At 49.3% G+C, this 22,064-nt stretch overlaps 1 protein-coding gene and 1 long non-coding RNA gene across 8 annotated transcripts in view; one reads left to right on the top strand and one right to left on the bottom strand.

The window, feature by feature from the left end:
- Positions 1-4,297: 4,297 nt before the first annotated feature.
- Positions 4,298-22,064, bottom strand: part of LOC116944082 (zinc finger homeobox protein 3-like) — a 462,441-nt gene continuing 444,674 nt past the window's right edge. For all 7 annotated transcript variants that reach the window (XM_076068327.1, XM_032957495.2, XM_032957494.2 and 4 more), the window contains 3 exons: positions 16,127-16,250; positions 9,567-15,338; positions 4,298-9,274 (listed from right to left, as the gene is read on the bottom strand). In XM_076068327.1, the coding sequence (XP_075924442.1) occupies positions 7,656-9,274; positions 9,567-15,338; positions 16,127-16,250 (7,515 nt within the window). In that variant the 3' untranslated portion in view covers positions 4,298-7,655. The remainder of the gene's footprint in view (positions 9,275-9,566; positions 15,339-16,126; positions 16,251-22,064) is intronic.
- LOC116944085 (uncharacterized) lies at positions 7,853-18,413 on the top strand. The gene is made up of 2 exons (XR_012942372.1): positions 7,853-7,982; positions 14,188-18,413. It is a non-coding gene; the product is annotated as an uncharacterized LOC116944085 (long non-coding RNA).

Raw genomic sequence — 22,064 nt, 5'->3', positions numbered from 1 at the left:
CGTCAAATAACCTCTGTTTGTAAATGGTACTCTGATGTTGCCGTGTTGGTTTTCTCTCTCCCTCGGGTCCCAATGTCACGCCCACCCCCACACCCACCCACCACACACACCCACCCCACACCCCACCCACACACACCCCCCACACACACCACACCCCCCCCCACACCCACCCCCCACACGCACCCACCCCCCCCACACACACCCACCCCCCACACACACCCACCCCCCCACACACCCCCCCCCACACACAACCCACCCCCACACAAAACCCACACATACACCGCACACCCACCCACACCCACCCCACACACACCCCACACCCACCTACACCCACCCCACACCCACCCACACATACACACCCACCCCCCCCACACACACCCACCCACCATACACACACACCCAACCACCCCCCATACCAACACACAAACCCCCACACACACACACCCTACACACCCACACACACACACCCACCCACTCCCCACACACACCCACCCCCCACACCCACCCACCACACACACCCCCCACACACACCCCCACCCCCCACACACACACCCCCACACACACCTCCCACACACACACCCACCGCCACACACACTCCACACACACACCCACCGCCACACACACTCGACACACACACCCACCCCCACACAGCGACACACACCGCCCACACACACCCCCACACACACCCCCACACACCACACACCCCATACACACCCCACACACCCCACCCACACACCACACCACACACACACACCCCACACACATACACACACACACACAGACCACACACACACACACCACACACACACACACACCCCCACACATACACACACTACACACACTACACACCACACACACACACACACCCCCACACATACACACACACACCCCACACGACCGTCCGCTGGTTACGCGCTGGCCTGGCGCGCCCCGCGTCCACGGCACACGAGCAATCCCTCTCTGTGCTTTACGATAACTTTACAATCCTCTCACTTGGACACGTTTGCTGAGCCAGTTTATTATTATTATACGTGTGGCCGTCTTTTCAAGCAATATCGATTTTTGAACTCGATCAAAAAAATATTTCATTAGTTGTAAAACAAACAAAAAACAACGACGACGTCAGGTGAACTTGATCAAATCGGCCGCAGCGCTGGATATTTTAAAGGTACAAATAAGTCTGCGATAAAACGAGAGACCCAGATACTGCACATTCTTAATTATTTACACTGAATTGTGTTCAACATCAATAGGCGTCGTACAAAAGGTGTAAACAAGCCCAGATTGTGGAGAATTTATCATTGCCATGTTGGGCCATTGGCCAGGTTGCTCATTCAGTGCTTGTGGCCCCAGGTGGGAAAACATGTATTTGCGCTGCACTCTCAAAATCTGCTCTGGAATCTTCAATGGCAACGTGAGAGGAGCTGCCCAACTTGGCGTCCGTCACTCTAGCAGGCGTACGCACTGAGGTAGGGCCGTGTGTGTGGGTCCGTCTGGCACCAACGTTCTCTCATCTGAGGTCATGGGGCTTCTGGCAGGAATTTGGCTCAGCCCCATCATCCTTTTGAGGTCGCCAAAATAGGCACCTGACTTGTTTCAACACCAAGTAGGAAGTCAAAATTGGTTGTCCTCTCTTTGGAATGTGGAATTCTCCCACCAGTGGCTCTGGACCACCAGGAAAGACAAAACACTGCCAAACGGTTATTTGTTCATGGGATAACTTGAATGTTTTTTTTCCCTCTGCCACAGTGGGGGGGGATGGTCAGCATGCTGGCCTTGCAATTCAGAGATCGCCGTCGGTTCAATATCCCGGCGCGGCGGCCGAAATAAATGTGCATGTTTCTGTAACCCCTCCGCCCTGTCCACTAAGCAGCGTAAGTCGGCACATCACAGTGAAGTCGATCGACAGGTCACGTGTGGTGAGCTAAAGCGGAGGTGCTTGTCCCTGTCTGGTCAGTGTGGAAGAGTTCGCTGGAATAACCTACAGTGGCGTAAGCAGGCGATTGCACGGCTGCATTATTTGCCTTTTTAAATTTTGAGACCCAGTTGAAGATGCAACTGCAGTGGCATTAAATGTGTCGTTAAACCGGCCGGTTTTCGGTTTGTCACGTAAACAAAACGTGCCAATTTCTACTACTTCAGTACACCGGTGTGTTGTCGAGTAAACCCACAACATTGTGTGTTAACTGTGAATAACCCAAGCAATAATCACTGCATATATTCTCAGATTAATATGACCAATTGTAACTTACAGTGAGGGAAAAAACTATTTAATCCCCTGCTGATTTTGTACGTTTGCCTAGTGACAAAGAAATTATCAATCTATAATTTTAATGGTAGGTTTATTTGAACAGTGAGAGACAGAATAACAAAAAAATCCAGAAAACCACATGTCAAAAATGTTATAAATTGATTTGCATTTTAATGAGGGAAATAAGTATTTGACCCCCTCTCAATCAGAAAGATTTCTGGCTCCCAGGTGTCTTTTATACAGGTAACGAGCTGCGATTAGGAGCACACTCTTAAATGGAGTGCTCCTAATCTCAGCTTACCTGTATAAAAGACACCTGTCCACAGAAGTAATCAATCAGATTCCAAACTCTCCACCATGGCCAAGACCAAACAGTTCTCCAAGGATGTCAGGGACAAGATTGTAGACCTACACAAGGCTGGAATGGGCTACAAGACCATTGCCAAGCAGCTTGGTGAGAAGGTGACAACAGTTGGTGGGATTATTCGCAAATGGAGGAAACACAACAGAACTGTAAATCTCCCTCGGTCTGGGGCTCCATGCAAGATCTCACCTCGTGGAGTTGCAATGATCATGAGAACGGTAAGGAATCAGCCCAGAACTACACGGGAGGATCTTGTCAATGATCTCAAGGCAGCTGGGACCATAGTCACCAAGAAAACAATTGGTAACACACTGCGCCGTGAAGGACTGAAATCCTGCAGCGCCCGCAAGGTCCCCCTGCTCAAGAAAGCACATATATATGCCCGTCTGAAGTTTGCCAATGAATATCTGAATGATTCAGAGGACAACTGGGTGAAAGTGTTGTGGTCAGATGAGACCAAAATGGAGCTCTTTGGCATTAACTCAACTCGCCGTGTTTGGAGGAGGAGGAATGCTGCCTATGACCCCAAGAACACCATCCCCACCGTCAAACATGGAGGTGGAAACATGCTTTGTGGGTGTTTTTCTGCTAAGGGGACAGGACAACTTCACCGCATCAAAGGGACGATGGACGGGGCCATGTACCATCAAATCTTGGGTGAGAACCTCCTTCCCTCAGCCAGGGCATTGAAAATGGGTCGTGGATGGGTATTCCAGCATGACATTGACCTAAAACACACGGCCAAGGCAACAAAGGAGTGGCTCAAGAAGAAGCACATTAAGGTCCTGGAGTGGCCTAGCCAGTATCCAGACCTTAATCCCACGTAAAATCTGTGGAGGGAGCTGAACATTCGAGTTGCCAACCGTCAGCCTCGAAACCTTAATGACTTGGAGATCTGCAAAGAGGAGTGGGACAAAATCCCTCCTGAGATGTGTGCAAACCTGGTGGCCAACTGCAAGAAACGTCTGACCTCTGTGATTGCCAACAAGGGTTTTGCCACCAAGTACTAAGTCATGTTTTGCAGAGGGGTCAAATACTTATTTCCCTCATTAAAATGCTAATCAATTTATAACATTTTTGACATGCGTTTATCTGGATTTTTTTGTTGGTTTTCTGTCTCTCACTGTTCAAATAAACCTACCATTAAAATTATAGACTGATAATTTCTTCGTCAATGGGCAAACATAGAAAATCAGCAGGGGATCAAATACTTTTTTACCTCACTGTACATGACTACATTAAGCCGATAGGCCCACAGTGATGACATGAGACCGAAACAGGGCGACTTCTTCACAACTCTGGCTATCGCCTGATGAGTCTGGTTGTTGTAATCACCAGCGAAACATCACGGTACTCGAGTTGTAAATGTTGTGGCTTTACTCTCCAACACACTGGTGTGCTGAAGTAGTCGCCAATTGGCACGTTTTGTTTACGTGACAAACCTTACTAATTGTCTATTGTCGGGTGGTGGTGGGTTTTCTGACATTCATATTTACGTGATCTAACCCACAAAAAAACACCTTTATTACAGATATTGGTCACGAAGCCCACCATTCCGTGTGAAACTGCATGGCGGGGAGCCCCTTGGTGCGGATGGTCCTGTCATAACGGTGCAAGAGTCGTTGCTCAGCGGCGAGCACCCCGCGTGCAGGCAAAAAAACACAACAGATGGGGACATGGAAAAAGATGTGCTCATTATAATTTTAATGTTTCACAATGAGCAAGAAACATACTGATGATGTCATTTTTTTCAGAGAAATAAGCTCAAATACATTCTACAATAAACCAGTTTTTTGACAACGACAAGTTTGCGACAAATTAAAAAAGAAGTGTATATCTCTGCACGTTATGTTAGTGAGTGTATTATAGTACAGCTCATTCTCATCGACAGTACAGTAACAAAAACTATTAAGACTACGTTCCGTAATAGAAAACATCAACAGCTTTTTTTGGTTTAGTCTGCATTTTATAGTTACAGCTATTGATTAAATAAGCAAAATCATCAAGGGTATTGTGTACAAAGGTAACAAAAGTATGAGGGGACACGGGCTTCAGCTGTCAAGGAATATATGCACTCTGCATTAACTCGTTTTTCAATAACAACCAAATTGTATTTATACGTCCTATGTTTAACGTGGCACAATCCCACACGCTACAAGTCCTTCGGAACTTTTTGGCTTTTAAAAAAAAAAATTGTGAATTAAAGCATTTTTCGTGCTAATGTAGTTTTTTTTTTTAGTAAAGTTTAGTGTTGATACCGTGGACTTAAGAGGTTAGGTCTTGGTACGATCTGCCCAGCAGTCAATTCTGACAAAAAAACACACACAGACCTGGAGAACACCATACAATCATGCAACATTTAAAGTGATGGCATTTGATATTCACTCTGAAAAACAATATCAATATTTGCAGTGTTGGTTATAAACAAATTATGAAAACAGCATCTCAAAAACATCGGAAAAAAGAGCTAAAAGATCCAGTGGAAAGCATTGTCAAATGTGCATCTGTTGTGAACCTTCGTTTAAATGCTACAGTTTCAGCTTTGATGTTTACGAAACAGAATTCCTCGACTGAATAATAAAACACAGGGAGACAGACACGACAGCGAAACAATGAACACCAAAGAAAGAAAATTCCATCGCACACTTCTTTAGTCGAACAGTAATGGGGGGAGGGGGTAATTTATCTTCAAAGCCATGTTTAGCTGTGCAAAAAAGATGAAATTAATGTCATGCTTTTGTACATAGTACGGAAAGCTAAGTGTTTTATTTCCACTGACTGCAAAAGAAATATATACAGCACGGGTGTAAAAAAATGCTAAAAGTAAAAATCCAAGTCAATTTTTTTTTGTCTTTCTCGTACGTTATTTTTTAAAGAACATGTTGGGTAGACAGATGATGATAAAACACCGGTTTGGAATGAATGTGGATAACATCCTTTTGCTAGCATACTTCAAAGATATTCACAGTCACGGGCATGAGCGTGCGCCATACAAAGAGAAGCCACCACCACCACCAGCATCACCACCACAGAGCGCGCGGCGGTCTCCGTGATCGGCGCCTCTCGCGCCCCCGCTGCGTGCAGCCACTTGAGGTGTGTACACAAAACAACAACGACGACGACGGACCCGGAACCACAAGCAAAATAGCAGCACAAGGATGGGGAGCTGTTAAGTCGACTGAAAAATGAGACTGCTGTTCCGTCTATTAACTGGCAGTGTTAAATTAAAGTTTGCTGCGGAAAGTTTTTCCGTCTGTAAATTTTTTTTTTTTACATTTTCACTTTGCTTCACCTGTACTTAATGCATGATATCACCGTATTTAAAATTGTTACGTTTTAACATTTCAGAGCACCATCTTTGTTTGCGAGGGCAAACAAAGATGGCGGCGTCACCACCCCTCTCGACAACATTTTGTTTGTTCGTATTTTTGTCCTTTTCCAAAAAAAGAGCCGACTTCAAGTACACCAACACCTATTTCGTTTATGCACCAAGTTACGTCTTTGGATCATTAAAAGGGGAACAAAACTACGATGGGAAAGAGGAAATAGGTGCGGCGCTAAAGCTCGCCCCTGCCCCCTCCCCCCCCCCCAAAAAAAACAAAACGACAGTGCTAGTTTTAAACGTAAAAGATTAATATTTTAAATAAAGAATATAACGAGCTATCATCGTCATGATCATCATCACCATCATCACCAATAGTAGAGCTGAAGAAGTGCTGCGGTAAAAGGTATGCAAAATAAATGGAATAAAGAAATTAAAACAGCCACTTAGGAAACATCACATCCCCTAAACGTCACATGTCCGATCACACGACGTCCACCACCCGAGCGGCTACAAAAACTACGGTACCGTGTTAGCTGTATCATCAATATCGGGCGTTCAGATAGAGAGAGAGAGGTGAAGGAGGAACGGGGAAATTAACATTGGCACAAATTTACACAATTCGATTTCTTTGCCTCCATCTCGCACATTAAAAAAGGAAAACAAAATGTCCACGACACGAAGACATAGCAGTTGTGAAACATTATAAATGTGTACACAGGTATCACTGTACTTGTGTAATAACTCCATAGTAACAAACTATCCAACATCAAAACAGTACTCATTTTATTATAAATACAGGAGAGCTACTTTTTTTTACTTTTTTTAAATTCTCATCTTAATGTTGTTAAGCTCTACCGTAACAGAAGACCTACAAGAGAGTAAAGATCTATTTTATTTTTAAGAACCCCATTAAGAAGAGTTGCTTTTGCTTGTTATGGACAAGTCAACTCATGAGAAGAGAAATCAAAAGCTTTTTAAACTTGAACTAAGTGTGAGCTACTGACCTGAGATATACAGACACAGATTCATAGCTAGCCATTGGTATAGTTCATGATTAGTTAGGCAAAGAATGTTGCTGGATCATTATCCCCATATAACACATGCTAGCGGGATGCGCTCGTCAGTTGTGCCGTTCGCCCCACCGCGCGCCCACCGCCCATGCCCCCACGCCCCCCCCGTGACCTCTCCGAGTATTTGGCTTTTTGAACCCCCTTCGAAGCGCCGTCACAATGCACCTCAGCAGAAATGTTCCAAACTTTTTTTTAAAGTTTTGTTTTTCTTTTCTTTTGCCGTTTTAAAAGTAGAGCACAAAATAAAAACAAAGTGTCAAATAAAAACGTAACAGCAACTGTGCCTTTTTTGACCATTTATAAACACACACAATTAGAAACTATTCCTCAAGCCAGCATATCAATATGGGAAGAACAATCCGAAGTCAAATTATTTTTGGTTTTGATTAGGAGCTTTGGAATAGTAGTTAGTAGTAATTGGTTTTTGACTGTTGATAAAACCCTTCCCATTCATTATTATTATTATTTTATTATTATTGAGGATCCAGAGGATCTCATTAATATTATTATTACTGTCGATAATAATAATATCGTCATTATTATCGCCATCACCGCTACCACCACCACCATCGTCGTCATCATCATCATTTATCTTCATCATATAAATAACACACACAATAAAACCCTCCCTTCCCCATGGCTAGGCTACACGCGAAGGAAGTCCGTGGCAAGCTGCGCACTACCCGTGCTCCCGCTGTCCAGGGGGGCCACCGCCCGGGGGGCCCTGCTCCCCGCGGGCCGCTCGGAGTCCTCCGATGCACGGCTCAGCTCGCTCTCAGACTCGTCCGAGCAGCTGTCCCAAGGAGGGGGCGAAGTCTGGACCCCTGAGGCTCTGCGGGATGACGCTGAGGTAACCGTCGACGCGCCGAGGGGGAGGGCGGCGGCGGCGCCGCCATTTCCGCGGGGCGCGGGCTCGTTCTGCAGCGCGGAGGAGGACGAGGAGGAGGAGAGCGATCGGTTTCCATCGGCTGGGTGAGTGGCGTCCGTCTGCGAGGTAGATGCTGCGTCATGATCGGGATCGCGTGCGGAGTGAGGTAATACTCGGGCGTGCTCTTTGGCGTATTGGGCGGCGCGCCGGGCGGAACGCTGCCGGTGCTCGCCGGAGCGCAGGTGGCGGGCGAGCGACTCGCGGCCGCTCAGTGTCGCGTCGCAGGCCAGGCAGCAGTGGATGTCGTCGGTGGGCGGTACGCGCACCAGCGTCTCCCTGGCGCTGGCGGGCCTCTGCCCGGCGTAGCAGAGCGAGCGCTGGTGCGCGAGCGCCGAGACCTCGTCGCCAAAAACCGCCTGGCACTTCCGGCACGCCACCCCAGGCTTCCCCGTCACCACCGTTACCACGTATATATCCAGCGAATCTGTGCCTTTGCTCTCAGTCAGCCTCGGCTTGTCGCCCCGTTCGTGCTCTCCTATGGACGGCTCCTTCCGTTGCTCCACTGCGTTCTGTACCACAACCCCAGGCGAGCCAAGCTGCTGCTGCTGCCTCTGCTGCTGTTGCTGCTGCTGTTGTTGCTGCTGTTGCTGCTGCTGCTGCTGTTGTTGCTGCTGCTGCTGTTGCTGCTGCTGCTGCTGCTGTTGTTGCTGCTGCTGCTGCTGTTGTTGCTGCTGCTGCTGCTGTTGCTGATGGCTGAGAGCATCTTGCAAACTTTGCTGATATTGCTGATACTGCTGCAGCAGCGACCCCGGCGAGAGGCCCGCCGCCACGGCCTGCGAGAGGGCCGCGTTGTACGGGAAAAAGCTCGTCTCCATGCCGAAAAAGGGCGGCAGGTAACCCGGCGGCAGGCCCGTGGCGGCCGACGTGGGGATCTGCTGCGTGTAGTACGGTGGGATTCCCGACATGATGTAGGGCAGGAACTGTCCGCCCAGCAGCGCTGCTGGGTCGACCGCTAGGGCGGCCTGCAGGGCCTGCAGCTGGGCGGGGTCCATGCCGCCGCCGCCAGCGCCGACGCTTCCTTCGTGGGCCGTCTGCGCCGCCGACGTCGACGCGACCGCCCCGCTCGTGCTGGGAAATTCGCTTTTCACTTTGCTCTCAAGGTTTCTGTCCTTTCGTGCCACATGCTCATGCACCTTCTCCTTGCCTTTCTCTGCAAGTTGCTCCTTCTCGAGCCTGGGGTGAGGCTTCGTGGTCGTGGCTGCGACCGTCAAGGTGTTCGACGTCTGGGGGTCGGGGCTCTTCAGCGGCTTTCCGGCGTTTACGGGCAGCGGCAGACCAGGAGAAGGGATGCCGGCAGTGGGCAGGCTGAGCACGCCGGCACCCGGCGCTGTCAGAGCTGCAAAGGTCAACGTGTTTGCATTAATGCACAAACAGCATTCATGAGCGTGCACAATACCAGTGAAGGCACAAATCTATGCTGATGAGCGCCCCCCATATACAATGAGATCATAGCTTTGCGGTGCAAATTCCCGTCCCTTTGCCGTACGCCGACAGCGACAATTGAGACGCACAAGTGGCGAATACCTCGGTAAATATAGAGCGTTATAATATTCACAAGAAAGCTGGTTCGCACCTGCGGTGATGATGGGAATCATAACGGCAATGGGAAAAAAAGTGCTCGCACTCACCCGAGGATACTGGGGGGAACCCTGGGAGGGACGAGTGGCCGGCCATGCCCGGCAGGAGCATGGGAGGCAGGCCGGGGTAGGAGGAGGCGGCTGCAGCGAGGTTCATGGCCTGCATCTGCGAACCGTCGAACCCTCCCTGCTGCTGCTGCGCCGAGGAGATGCCGAGCGCTTCGTTTGCCTTCTTGATGCGGTCGAACTCCTGCTGCGCCATGAGCTGCCGGACGGTCGAGGGGTCCAGGTATTCCTTCTCACGGTCGAGCTGGCTGCCCACGCTCTCCCGCACCTTGTCGATGTGGGAGATGGCGAACACGTGGTCCCTCACCGTCAGCCGGGGCCCGTACTTGACGCCGCAGATGGTGCACTCCATTTTGGGGCTGTCGTACTCGGGCTGGTCGATGCCGTACTGCTTGGCGAGGCTCAGCTTGGACTTCTTCTCCTTGGCACGGGCGTTCTGGAACCAAACCTGGACCACGCGCTTCGGCAGTCCGATCTCATTGCCGAGGATTTCGCACTCTTGCATGGTCGGCGTGCGATAATCATTGAAGCAGACCTTGAGGACCTTCAACTGCAAGTTGGACATCTGGGTGCGGAAGCGTTTCAAGCCTGGCCTGTCTCCGCTATAAGACATTCCAGATGTCTTCGCTGTTGAGGAACCGCTGTTGCTCTGAACGCTGGGGGAGCCCGGGTCTGCTATGCTGGAGGTCTCGCTGTGATCCACAATGCCTTCGTTGTCATTGTCCCGAGCACTGTAGCTCATGCCAGGGCTCACTAGACCTGCCCAGGACCTGTCATCGCTCCCTTGATCGCTGGTCGGAGTGGCTATCGATTGCTGTTGTGCGTCGCCACGTGCCGATGACTTCATGTCACTCAGCAGCCCAGAGTTGCTGTCTGTGTCATTATGTCCTTCGTCTCCTGTGGTGTTGTCCGTGATGGCCGTGTTAATAGAAGAGCAGTCGTCATTGTCGATCTTCCCGTGATCGAAACTCGTGTGAGTGGAAGAAAGAGTTGGACTCTCGATATCGTCCATGCCCTCGACCTTCACTGACCCGGGGCTGAGGTTCGACCCCGGTGATAAATCAGAGGATTTGTTCAGCATGGACGTTGACTCGTGCGAAGCCATGAAGTCGGACATCATTTTATACGGTTGTGAGGTGCCCAGGTCATGCTGATCCATTGACCCGTCGTCTAACAGTTGCTGCATCTGAGCAGAAGATTCTGCTTCCTGGGAGGATGGCAAAGGGCCGAGGTTGTACCCGGCCCGCTTGGCCTCGTGCCAATGTCGTGAGCGAATGTGGGCCTCGAGCGCCGTTCGTGCTTTGAACAGAGCTCGGCAAAATGGACACCGCCGGTGAACCTGTGCGGGGCCCACGGCCCTGAAATGTCCCTTTCTCTCGCGCGCTCTGGTATTCTGAAACCAGACCTGCACCACACGTTTCTTCAGCCCAACTTCGTGCGCAATGTGATCCAACATTTTACGAGTAGGATTCGAATCGAGCAGATATTTCTGGTATAATATCTCGAGCTGCTCCGGAGTGATCGTGGTTCTGAGTCGCTTATCCCTCGGTTGGTCTTCGGAGTTGTTTAAGCTGTTTGTGGACGCGTCAGCATCTCCGAGGCTTCCCCCTGGCTTTTCGTCCAGCTTCCGTTTGAGGGCACCGCTCGCAGATGTTGACAAGGTGGGAGAGGACGCCGACTGGGAGGATGACTGCGCAGAGCTCAGGTTTGTCGTCTGCATAAATTGCCCTCCCATGAGCGGATTCGTCGGGTCAAATAACAGCAGCGGCATGTCAAGTCCCGGCGGCCGCTGGTCGATCAGCTGCGAATGCAAGAAGTGGCCAGGTGGGGCAAGATAATGCAGTCGCTGGTGCTCCTGCCAGAGCTCAAAGCTGGGAAGAACCATCTTGCACTGTTCGCACTGGTAGTTCATTGGCATCTGGGACTGCGATGAGGTCGGTAGTTGAAAAGGGTTTTGGGCGAATGTGGACGACTGAGTCGGTGTTAAAGACTCGGAGGCAGGCTGTGCTGGTCGCTTCAACGGAGGTTGCTGTTGCTGCAGTTGCTGAGGCAGGGAAGTTTCTGCTCGCTTTGGTTTCTCTTCTCTTTCTTCTTTGGGTTCAGGATTAACGTGTGGGGCCTTGACCCGAGGTTCAGCCTTCGTCTCTTTGTCTTTTTCTAGCACGTTGGGACTCGGAGGAGTTGCCGATGTTTGACCCGGAGTCCCAGAACTGGATGCGTACTGATGCTGAGATCCTTGATCCACGCCATCAATGGAATCATCTGCCTGACTGTCCAAAGCAGCTTCCTCTTCCTCGTCCCTGTAGCAGTGCCTCTTCTGGTGCGTTATGAGGTCAAAGATGCGCTGAAACACCACCTCGCACTTCTTGCACTGGTAGCTCATGTTCCCCGTGCGGATATACCGCTCACTGCCCGGCTCCTTCCGCTCAACTTGCTCCTTGCCGTCGCCCTGATTCTCGTAATTCTTCCGGGCTTTCTGTCGCGCGTTTTGGAACCAAACAACGATGACGCGCGTCGGAAGGTTCAGCAGCGTCGATAGCTGTTCGATCTCGTCGTCTTTTGGGTACGCGTTTGCATCGAAGAAATCCTGCAAAACTCTCAGCTGATAGTCAGAGAATCGAGTTCTCGAGGAACGTCTGCTGGAAGATTGGTCTGATTTTACTGACTCGGGTGTCTGTGGTTGTGACTCCATGATCTTCAGCTCCTCCAGTGAGGTCGTGGGAGGATTGCTGAAGTTGTACGGGGAATCTTTGTTTCTCTGTCGCTCCTTGAACAACGTATTTCGGAACCAATGCTTAATGACCTTAGGCGGTAGACAGGACCTTTCGGACATTTCCTGTATCTGCTCATCGCTAGGAGAATTGTTGATATTGAAATGAGCACGCAAGATGCGCAGCTGATCGTCCGTAATTCGTGTGCGTGGCCGTTTGTTCTGCTGCTGCATGAAGTTGGCGTCCAGCTGCTGCTGGTAGAACTGAGCTAGCTCGGCACTCAGAGCCTCCACCGATGTTGCTGCGGATTGTGTGAGGCCGGGAGGAAGTTGCAAGGACTGCATCATGAGAGGAGAGAACAGTGGCATGTCCAGAGGCGGTGGCACAAGGCTGACTTGATTTTGTGTTGGCTGAGGAGTGGTTGATAGTTGTGGCGCCATTGTAGGAAGCTTTGGGGACTGCTGTGGTTGTTGTTGGTGTTGCTGCTGTTGTTGCTGCTGTTGTTGCTGCTGCTGTTGTTGCTGCTGTTGTTGCTGCTGTTGTTGCTGCTGTTGTTGCTGCTGCTGTTGCTGCTGTTGTTGCTGCTGCTGCTGATGTTGGTGCTGCTGTAGAGGTAGAGGAGAAGGAGCAGGCAAAGCTGACTGAGGTTGAGGCTGTGGCGGCTGAGGTGGTGGCTGCTGCTGCTGCGGCTGCATTTGGGACTGAGGCTGGTGCTGCAACGGGGTCTGCGCTTGGGGCTGCGGCTGAGGCTGTGCATTTGCGGGTGGGGGAGGGAGCGGGGGCAGGGCGAGGGGCTCGGAGAGCATCGTCTCCATTGGGTACACCTTGTCGTACGTCGAGCGGTACTGGCTCGCGTATTTCTCCAGGTCGGCGAAGGGCAAAAACTGTCCATGGATATGCTCCTGGTGGCTCTTGAGGATGAGAACGTGCGAAAAGAGTTTTCCACACGTCGTGCACTCGAGCCTTTCGAGTGCTTCGCCGTTGTCACCGTTGCGGCCGCGTCTCTGGGTCCGTCCCCGGTTCTCGTTGAACTGGATCACCAGCTCGAAGCCGAAGTTCTCCAGCAGCGCCCGTGTGGCGTTGCCGCGGCAGCCAAAAGGGATGCGAGGGGGCGGCATGTTGGAGTCCGAATGGCTCAGCTTTAAAACAGCCCTAATCTCGGATTGCGATCTGGCTTTTGTTTCTAAAAACTCTTTTTCATCCAACTGTTCGTGCCTCTCCTCAGCTTGTTTCAGATTTATTGGCTGAGTGTCATCTTGCGATGAATAATGCATTATCTCGGAATCTTCCTTCACAATTTGCATCTTATGCTGCTGCTGCTGTTGCTGCTGCTGCTGCAGGTGTTCCAGCTGCCTGTGCTGCTGCTCCAAACACTGCTGCTCAAGATCCTGTTGTTGTTGTTTTTGGTCTTGCTGCATTTGTTGTAGCTGCTGCTGCTGTTGCTGCTGTTGCTGCTTCTGAGCTTGGTGCTTGAGCTCACCCAGCACGGCGCTGGCAGGCCCCGGCATGGCGACCGACGCAGACATGGGCAGCCCGAGGTCGGCGGGGTTGAATTGGAACTCGGTTCCTGGGATGTAAAAGGGCAGCAGGAACTGCTGTTGTTGCTGCAGCTGCAGCAGGGCGTCTGGCGAGAAAGGAAAGTGCGGGAAAAATGCAGGGTTGAAAAGCTGAGACTGCAGCAGGGCCGCCTGCTGCTGAAACTCCAGCTGGGCCTGTGCTTGTGCCTGCAGCTGTGCCTGGGCGTGCGCCGCCTGCAGCTGTGCCTGCACCTGCACCTGAAACTGGGCCTGCATATGTGCTTGGGCCTGGGCTTGCATTGTTGACTGCACGGTCTGCTGCTGCTGCTGCTGCTTCTGCTTCATGCTCGATCCCTCAGATGACCGTTTCTTGTTCAGCTCCTTCTGCTCCATGGAGGACGATGAAGAACTTGCGGTGGCGCTGCTGCCGCCGGCGCCGATGCTGCCTCCGCCGCCGCCACCGCCGCCACCACTACTGCTCTTGCTTGCGCCGCTGCTGCCGGTGGTGGCAGCGTTTGCCGCACCCCCGGCAGTCACGTCAGGCGCGGCCGACTTGCTGGAACTCGCAGTCGTCGCGCTGCCACTGCTGCCCGATCCGCTGCCACTCGCCGCCTCCAACTTGGCCGCCCTCGCCCGGGTCTGGTGCAGGACCGACCTCATGTGGATCTCCAGCGTTGAGCTCTGACTGTAGGCCACGTTGCAGGTCATGCACTTGTAGGGCTTGTTGTCAATCCCGTTGGCCGGTTCTGACCGCTCGCCTCCGGAGCCGGGGCTCGACGATTCCTGCAGGGCCTTCTTCAGGCGGTGCAGGTGCGAGACGGAGTTGTAGTGCACCAAGAGAATGTTCTTCTGGGTGAAGGACTCTTTGCAGACGGTGCACTTGTACGGCCGCGAGGGGTCCAGAAACTTCTCCATGGCAAAGCTGGTGCACTTGCGGGGAATCACAGCTCGCTTGGCCTCCATCGTGGGGTCCTCCTGGCCGAAGATCCCTCCGTCGCTTCCCGTGGGGCTCTGCTTCCCGTCGGGGTCGCTGTCCTCATCTTTGTCCGCCTCTGCCGGGAGGGAGAGCTCCTCCTCCGTCTCGGGTAGCGACTTGAAGTCGCCATTGGCGATCTGCAGGCTTCCACAGAGCTGCTGCACCTGGATGTCGGCCAGCTCCGGGTGGCTGCTCTCCAGGTGCTTGCGCAACGCGGGGATGGAGCGGAAGCTGCGTTGGCAGAGGGCGCATGCGGTGGCGGCGCGGATGACGTGGTACTGCAGGTGCGCCTGCAGCCGCTCGGGTGTCTTGAAGGCAAGGCTGCACTGCGGGCACCGGTGCTTGTACACGTGCCGGTCGGACACGGGCAACTGCACCCGCTTCGTCACGGAGTCTCCCGCCAAGGAACCTTGCGTCGCGCCCGCGACCCTCGCATTGCTTTGCTGCTCTTCCTTTTTGTCGTCTTTGTTCGTGGTCTGCTCGCCGGACCGCTCCGTGGCATTTTCTGACAATTCGCGCGAGGTGCCAGCCCTCTCGTAGTCTTCCTTATTGCCTGCGGACAGCAGTAGCAGCATCAGCAAAAAAAAAGTTGCACCAGAAATGAAAACTACTGTCTAGTATGAGATCAAGACGAGCTAAAAAACATTGCACATTTTCATAACCAGACTGACCTTACGATGCTGGAAACTACATTTATGGCTTCATTTTGTATGCACACACCAAGGTCGTCTCTGTTCATCCCATTAATTTTTCACTACACGAGTCACCTTTTCCATTAGTGACAGTGACTGCATAAAATGACCTCGCATTAAAAATTAATGCAGGTGGACGTGGGAGTAATTGCATTTTAAACTGAGCGATGGATAATGCAGTAGGCAAGTTTGTTTTCAGCGGCTGGTTCCCAAAACATTTTGGTTCCTGTTGCACCCAATTTTCGTTGCTTAATTAGAATGCACAGTATTACAATGTACTCCCATCTTTTTACCTCTGTATGTCAAATTAAACATAAAATGTAATTGGAATATATTTTAGACGAATTAATAATTGTTCAAAAGAATGCAACGTTACGCTGAATTAAATCAAATTAATGTTATTTCCAGACAGGAGTACAATTCTAGAGTAAGGTAGATTCAAGTTATTGCTTCCAATTGTCATTATTTTATTGCAATCTCAGAGCTGCGGTCTTATGAAAATTAAAACCTCGGAGCTACACCCGAATTTTAGCCTCAAGTTAATTCAAAATTTTGAGGCATTATTTAAAATGCCAATGGCTTTTGTGAGGCTGAACAAATTTTCTAAGTGCGGGGGCCTCTCTCAGAAAAGGGGGGGGGGACACCTTACCCAAGGATTTTGTCGAGTCCTCGGCAACGACTCTCAAGGTGCTGTTGTGTTGGTGGCCATCGCCCTCCGACGCCCCGGCAGGCAGGAACGCAGAACTCGGTACCATCATCTCCGGTGACGACATCTAAAGGCGCCGAGCGGCAGAAAGCGGCATCGTTAGCGGCGGCCGCAGTGAGCCGCTAACCACCGCCGCCACCGCCGCCGGGTAGTGAACACCACGTGGTTCCCTCCATTCACCAAAACTTGCAAACCGACTCCCCCCACTCCGCGCCCCCCCCCCTCCTCACGCTATTCTACATCTCCGCGCAATTTCGACGACTTAGCGGACGGCGACGGCACAAACCGTCACAGAAATAACACAAACGCCATCGTGCACTAATGGCACAAGTGGCTGTGAGGTGGTGGTGGTGGTGGTGGGGAGGAGAGAAAAAACCTCCACCGGCGTGGCATAGCGCGGTTTCACGTCACCGTGTTTGGCTCGCCTTCCCTCGTCTCTCCCCGCCCGCCTCTGCCAGGGCCATGCTGTTTGGCTACGCGCGCTCAATTAGCCACCTCGCCAAGAAGCAGTGCTCAATGGGGGAAAAAGCAGAATAATGGAGGGCTCTTAATTAAAGGCACACATTAAACATGGAGCCCCTGACACAGCCTCCAGTTCCTGAGCCACATTCTGGATCCTTTAAATGAGACGATAAAAATTGCTGCTCTTGTCAAAAAAAGAAGGCTAATTGTGCTTTAAGGTTATGTGAGAAACTGTGCAAAAGGTGAGCTGCATCGTTTTGACTGTAGCCAGCACGGGGTACTTGTGTTACAAAGCTGTTTATTGGAAATTTGACATCCATCGCCATGCTTGGACTACAAATGGGTTATGTTGTTGTTGTAACATTAGCTGATTCAATTTGGGTTTTATGCACTGTCGCTTGTGAATAAATGCAACCATCATCCATTCTCTATCCACACTGCTCAGCCTCCACGTCTGCGCACTTTTCCGTCGTCCCGTAAGTCTTCTTGTCAATTACTTGTTACGCCTTTTGCAGTTTTCACAGCCCATGGCTCAGATTTTGTTTGTCCGAAGTTATTATTTTTCTCTCGCAGTTTCTGTCTCTGTGCAATGCTGAGTGTTTGATATTCACCCCTTGTGACACCTAAGTTGACAGTGACCGTATTTCTGGCTCAACGTGCGATGCTGCCCGAGAGTACAGATTTATTTGTCGGTGTTTCCACTTCAACACTTAATGCAGCATGCAAGGGTTGTTTATGTATTTATTTAAAAGGTGCCCCGGGTTGGTTCTGTTTAGGGTTGAATGTGATTTTATCTTCAAAACGCAAACGAAATTGGTTGAATCAAGCGAGTTGTGCATGCAGACCACACATCCTGATATTCGTTGCAAGTACTGAAAATGCTATGGCAGAAGAATAATCGTGGGTGCTTCATTTTCTCTACTGTTTAATATCGCTGGCATTTAAGCATTAATGCGCTCGATAGTGAGAGATCTACAGGGTGTCCAATAAGTCAGGAATCGTAGGGAAAAATAACTCATTCATATTTCCCTGGTCATTGGATAGGACGTCGAGGGCCTGTGGAATGGCCAGCGGGAAGCCACAATCTCACACCACTGGATTTTTATCTCTCGGGTCACTTGAAGGCGCTGGCCAACACGGAGAAAATTCCGAATGAACATTTGCAGCAGCGCATTATTGACGCATGTAACACCATTTTACCCCTAATACCATTTACTGTGTGCTTGCTGACTGGGTATCTCGTCTGGAGTTGTGTATCAGGAATAAATGTGGACACATTGCGCACGTTCTGTGAATAAAAGCGCTATTATTGCCTTTTTTGTATTATTTTTCCTATGATTCCAGACTTATGGGACACCCTACTGAGAATCGGGCTATAGTCTGAGAATCGGGCTATATTCTCACTTCTACCAAACATCAATGGTGTGCACCCCACAGGGGAGCCCTGCACCTCCCAGTTCGAAACCCAGTCGGCACAATATTATAATGATTCTAGAACAGAATATATCTCATATAGTTAGCAAATAATAAATGCATGTGTGGGTAGGGGGATGGGTATTTTACTTAAAATATTAATATTTTTTCCGAGCAAATATCAAACCAGGAACATTGATTTTCATTCTATGGCACTAAAACTGCGTGAAACATGGGAAGCTGGAATGGGTTTTTCATGTAAATTCTATACGATTGTGCCATTGACTGCAGTTTATAATCATTGTATTATCTGATTTTGTATTACTTAACTAATAAACGATTGTATAATAAGTTATCACTCTGTTATTTTATAATCAGATTCCTATAATTCAAATGAGATTATAATATGGTATGGGCTATTCATATTAAAATAGCTCAGAATTTAATTTGGGTCTGATTGGACTGGACACAACTGGATCTGGTCTGATCTAGGAAGGGAAGAGTCTGAGCTTCATTGAACTCGCCTAGATCCACGTCTTCCATTAGCTGGTGGAACAAGACTTTAAAGACGTGTATTCTACAACACGTTGTTTGGTGATGCTACGAATGGCAGTGATGCGCATGCACAAATAATAACTCAACACGTCCGTCAATAACACCGTGTGGCCATAAGAAAACAAATATGCAGGAGGCGACGTTAGGGCCAATGGCCCTGCTTAATGGCACATAAACAGAGAGGCCAGGGAGATGATGATAGCTGGAGAATTCACGACACAAGTGCACCATGGGGGGCCCCCTTATCCATCATTCTTCTTCACTCTCTCTGGCATGTGTTTCATGAAGAAGGACAATTGCCCGGAACATCACCGGTTTACATTTCTCTTTAAGGCCACGGTGTTGCTGACGAATGTGTTTGAGTATTTTTTTTTACTCTGCAACATTAATTTTGTTGCCTGGAAAGAGCCACTGCTCAAATTAGTAAATGCAGATGAGATCAAAGCACTTAAAAAGACCGTCACTATTTACCTCAGAATATGTGACGTTTCCTTTTAGGATCGTGTGGAGTTTCATATTTTTTAAAATTACAATATCTGAGTTTTAATTAATTGGATAAAATTTTCATATGTATAAGGAGAGATAATGTTTGCCTACCTTTTTGCCTAATTGGAATTAAACATTTTTTATATTTACGTGGCAGATGTGTGATGTCAGCAACTCCCAGGAAGCCAACATTGTCCACCGTTATACCCAGATGTTTATCGCTGCTGCCAACAGATAGACCGCCTCTGTAAAATATCTTCAAGAACAAACGTCTGGACGAATGCTCACGAAACGGCAAACGTAGAAGAGTCTTCAGTGATGACATCGTTGAGATGTCCTTCAGTGTAAAAACACGTGAAGATATCCACATGGTCGGCGGAATAAATTCTGCGGACTTATTATTTTAGGGGAGAATTTTAATTTATCGAGTTTCGGATATTAAAAATTGAAGACCCTTTGTTTGTAATGGTGTTCTTATAAAGGGGAGCACTTAATAGAAATGGGGAATGTTTATTAAATTATTTGCTTACTCTAATCATTAATATTCATTTTTAATATACTAAGGAGAAAGAGGGTTTATGAGTGCAGACTTAACAAATCTACGCATAATCCAGGATTAAAGAGCACATTCACATCTGTACTGGAATTAGGGCAATGCAATATACAGGACCAAACCTCCATCATACTCGCTTCTTAATAATCCCTTCTGCTACTATTATGGTATACTGCTGTGACCTTGGATGTCACCAAAATGAAAATAGAAATATTGGCTAATAGTTAATATTAATACGTCTAAAATGGAAAACAGAACTCAATAAACACAACGTGAATTGCTATATATATATAACGCACACCATATATACACAAGTACTATATATGTAAATAAGAATAAACACACATACACGCCACATATATATGTACATAAGATATGACTATGTACCGCACTGAGATATATTCAATAGGAAACCATCCCAATAAAACAATGAACCTTTGTTCCACCCAAAACAAGTGTTGTTTAAAAAAAATAATGTAAGCAACGTGCACACCACTGCTTTGATGGCAGCAGTTTAACTCGCTGTAACTTCACAGGGGCCCTCTGGTATCCTCATACACTGTTGGGGACCGTGCGATTAGCAGGCACCGATTCACGGTTGTGTGCCACACACGGGAGCTCGGCAGCACCACGGTGTCGAGATGTTAACTACCTCGCCGGGTATACAGGAGGTCGTGGGTTCGATCCCGATCTTGACGCCTGCTATATATTTGGTCGCGTGGATTTTTCTGCGGGTCCTCCGGATTTTCCCTCCACATTTGGAAACACGCGTTTAAGAGTATTTGGCTCTAACTCACCACGTGCGAATCGACTTCGTTGAGCTAGCATTTGTGCTTGCCAGGTTACTTCTGAAAAACAGCTAATAACTCAGTGGGCCTTACCTGGTAAAAGAAAAATGTTTCGTTAAGTTTTGCTTTTATCTCTCCCCTGTTGCTGTGTACACCACACCCTGGAGTGAGGCACAGGCCGGGTCTGGATGTCAAATCGGCTTTCGTGATGAGAACGTCCAGGGGCTGAACTTAAGTCATGGGAACTGAAATGCAGCATTAGAAACATAATGCCACCGCTCCCTAGCACAGTGCGTGTGTGTAAATAAACATATACACACACGTATATATGTACACGTGTGTATATATATACACGTGTGTGTACTGTATATATACGTGTATATATACATATATACGTGTGTGTACTGTATATATACGCACGGAGAGCTGTCGTGTAGCGCTTAGCGCGCTGTGTTTTTAACCTGGAGACCTGAGTTTGATTCCCGCTCATGGCTCCCAACACCGGTGACGATTATCTGAACCGGTCCTGAGCTTCTCCTGAGGACCGGTTCTTTAAAACAGTTTTTTGATGTTTAGTTTGCTGTCATTCCCCCCGCACCTCCGATTAGCACGGTTGGCTACGTACGGTGCGAAAGAAGTTCAACGTACATACGAATCGATCCTGGGCCTCCCCTAGGTCGACTCAGCCTCAAATGAGTCTGGTGCGAGGTGCGAACATCGCCACTGGGGAGACAAAGGCGGCCACGCGTGGTGCTGACCGCCCACCCCCTCGTGTCCCATGCCGGCTTTCACAGGTGCTCGCTAACAGCACTTGTCCCAACAGTCTATTAAGGCTATACGGGGGTTCTTTGTATTTTTACACGAACATATATGCCACTATACTGGTGTATAATAAAGAACCTGGAATCAAGTCGAACAAAATACAGTGCTACAACATCCAAGTTCGTTTTTTGTCGTTTCTTTACATGATCTGCATGCATAAAGCACTAAATGCACAGTAATTAACTTCACATTCAGTGATTTAGCAGGTAACAGCTAAAATACTTCAAATCATTTTAGCGGCATCCAGAGGGTCTCATTCGGATATGAGAGTTGCTTCTTGGGTTTGTTTTAGAATCCAACGAAACCTCATTTACAAAATTATCCTCCAAAAAGATGGGGGTGAGTAACCGGGTGGGCAGACCAAAAAAAAAAGAATGTATTTATGATAAACCTCTTAGCTGTACAGCGGTAATCCTCACAGGAAAAATAACATCGTAAAATGAATCAGTCATATATAAATTTTGACAATTTGCTGAATTTACACAAAGGTAATGGCATCACGAGGGCGATAACTTGTGTACAGATTAAGCAACTTAAAGGCACCTTGATGAGAAGGGAATCGTAAAACGGCTCGCCGGCCTGGCCGCCGGTGCGCTCCCCATCGCTGATGCGGTTAAAAAGAGCCACATATGGTGCATAATAGCTTTTTAATAAATGTCCTTGGCCGGCAGCGTGATGAGCCTCGGCCCTCGGTTCTGAAATGGCGCCTGTTGCCATGGTGCGGAGTGGGACGGGAGGCAGTGGCAGCACCTGCCTGCAGCCACGAGGGCGTTGGGGCGTTCGGCGCGTCAACGGCAGCCAT

The sequence above is a fragment of the Petromyzon marinus genome, chromosome 20, assembly GCF_048934315.1.
Source record: "Petromyzon marinus isolate PM22_M1 ecotype Great Lakes invasive population chromosome 20, UKy_Petmar_22M1.pri1.0, whole genome shotgun sequence".
NCBI classification, from domain to species: Eukaryota; Metazoa; Chordata; class Hyperoartia; order Petromyzontiformes; family Petromyzontidae; genus Petromyzon; species Petromyzon marinus.
This window is presented reverse-complemented; position numbering and strand designations above follow the sequence as displayed.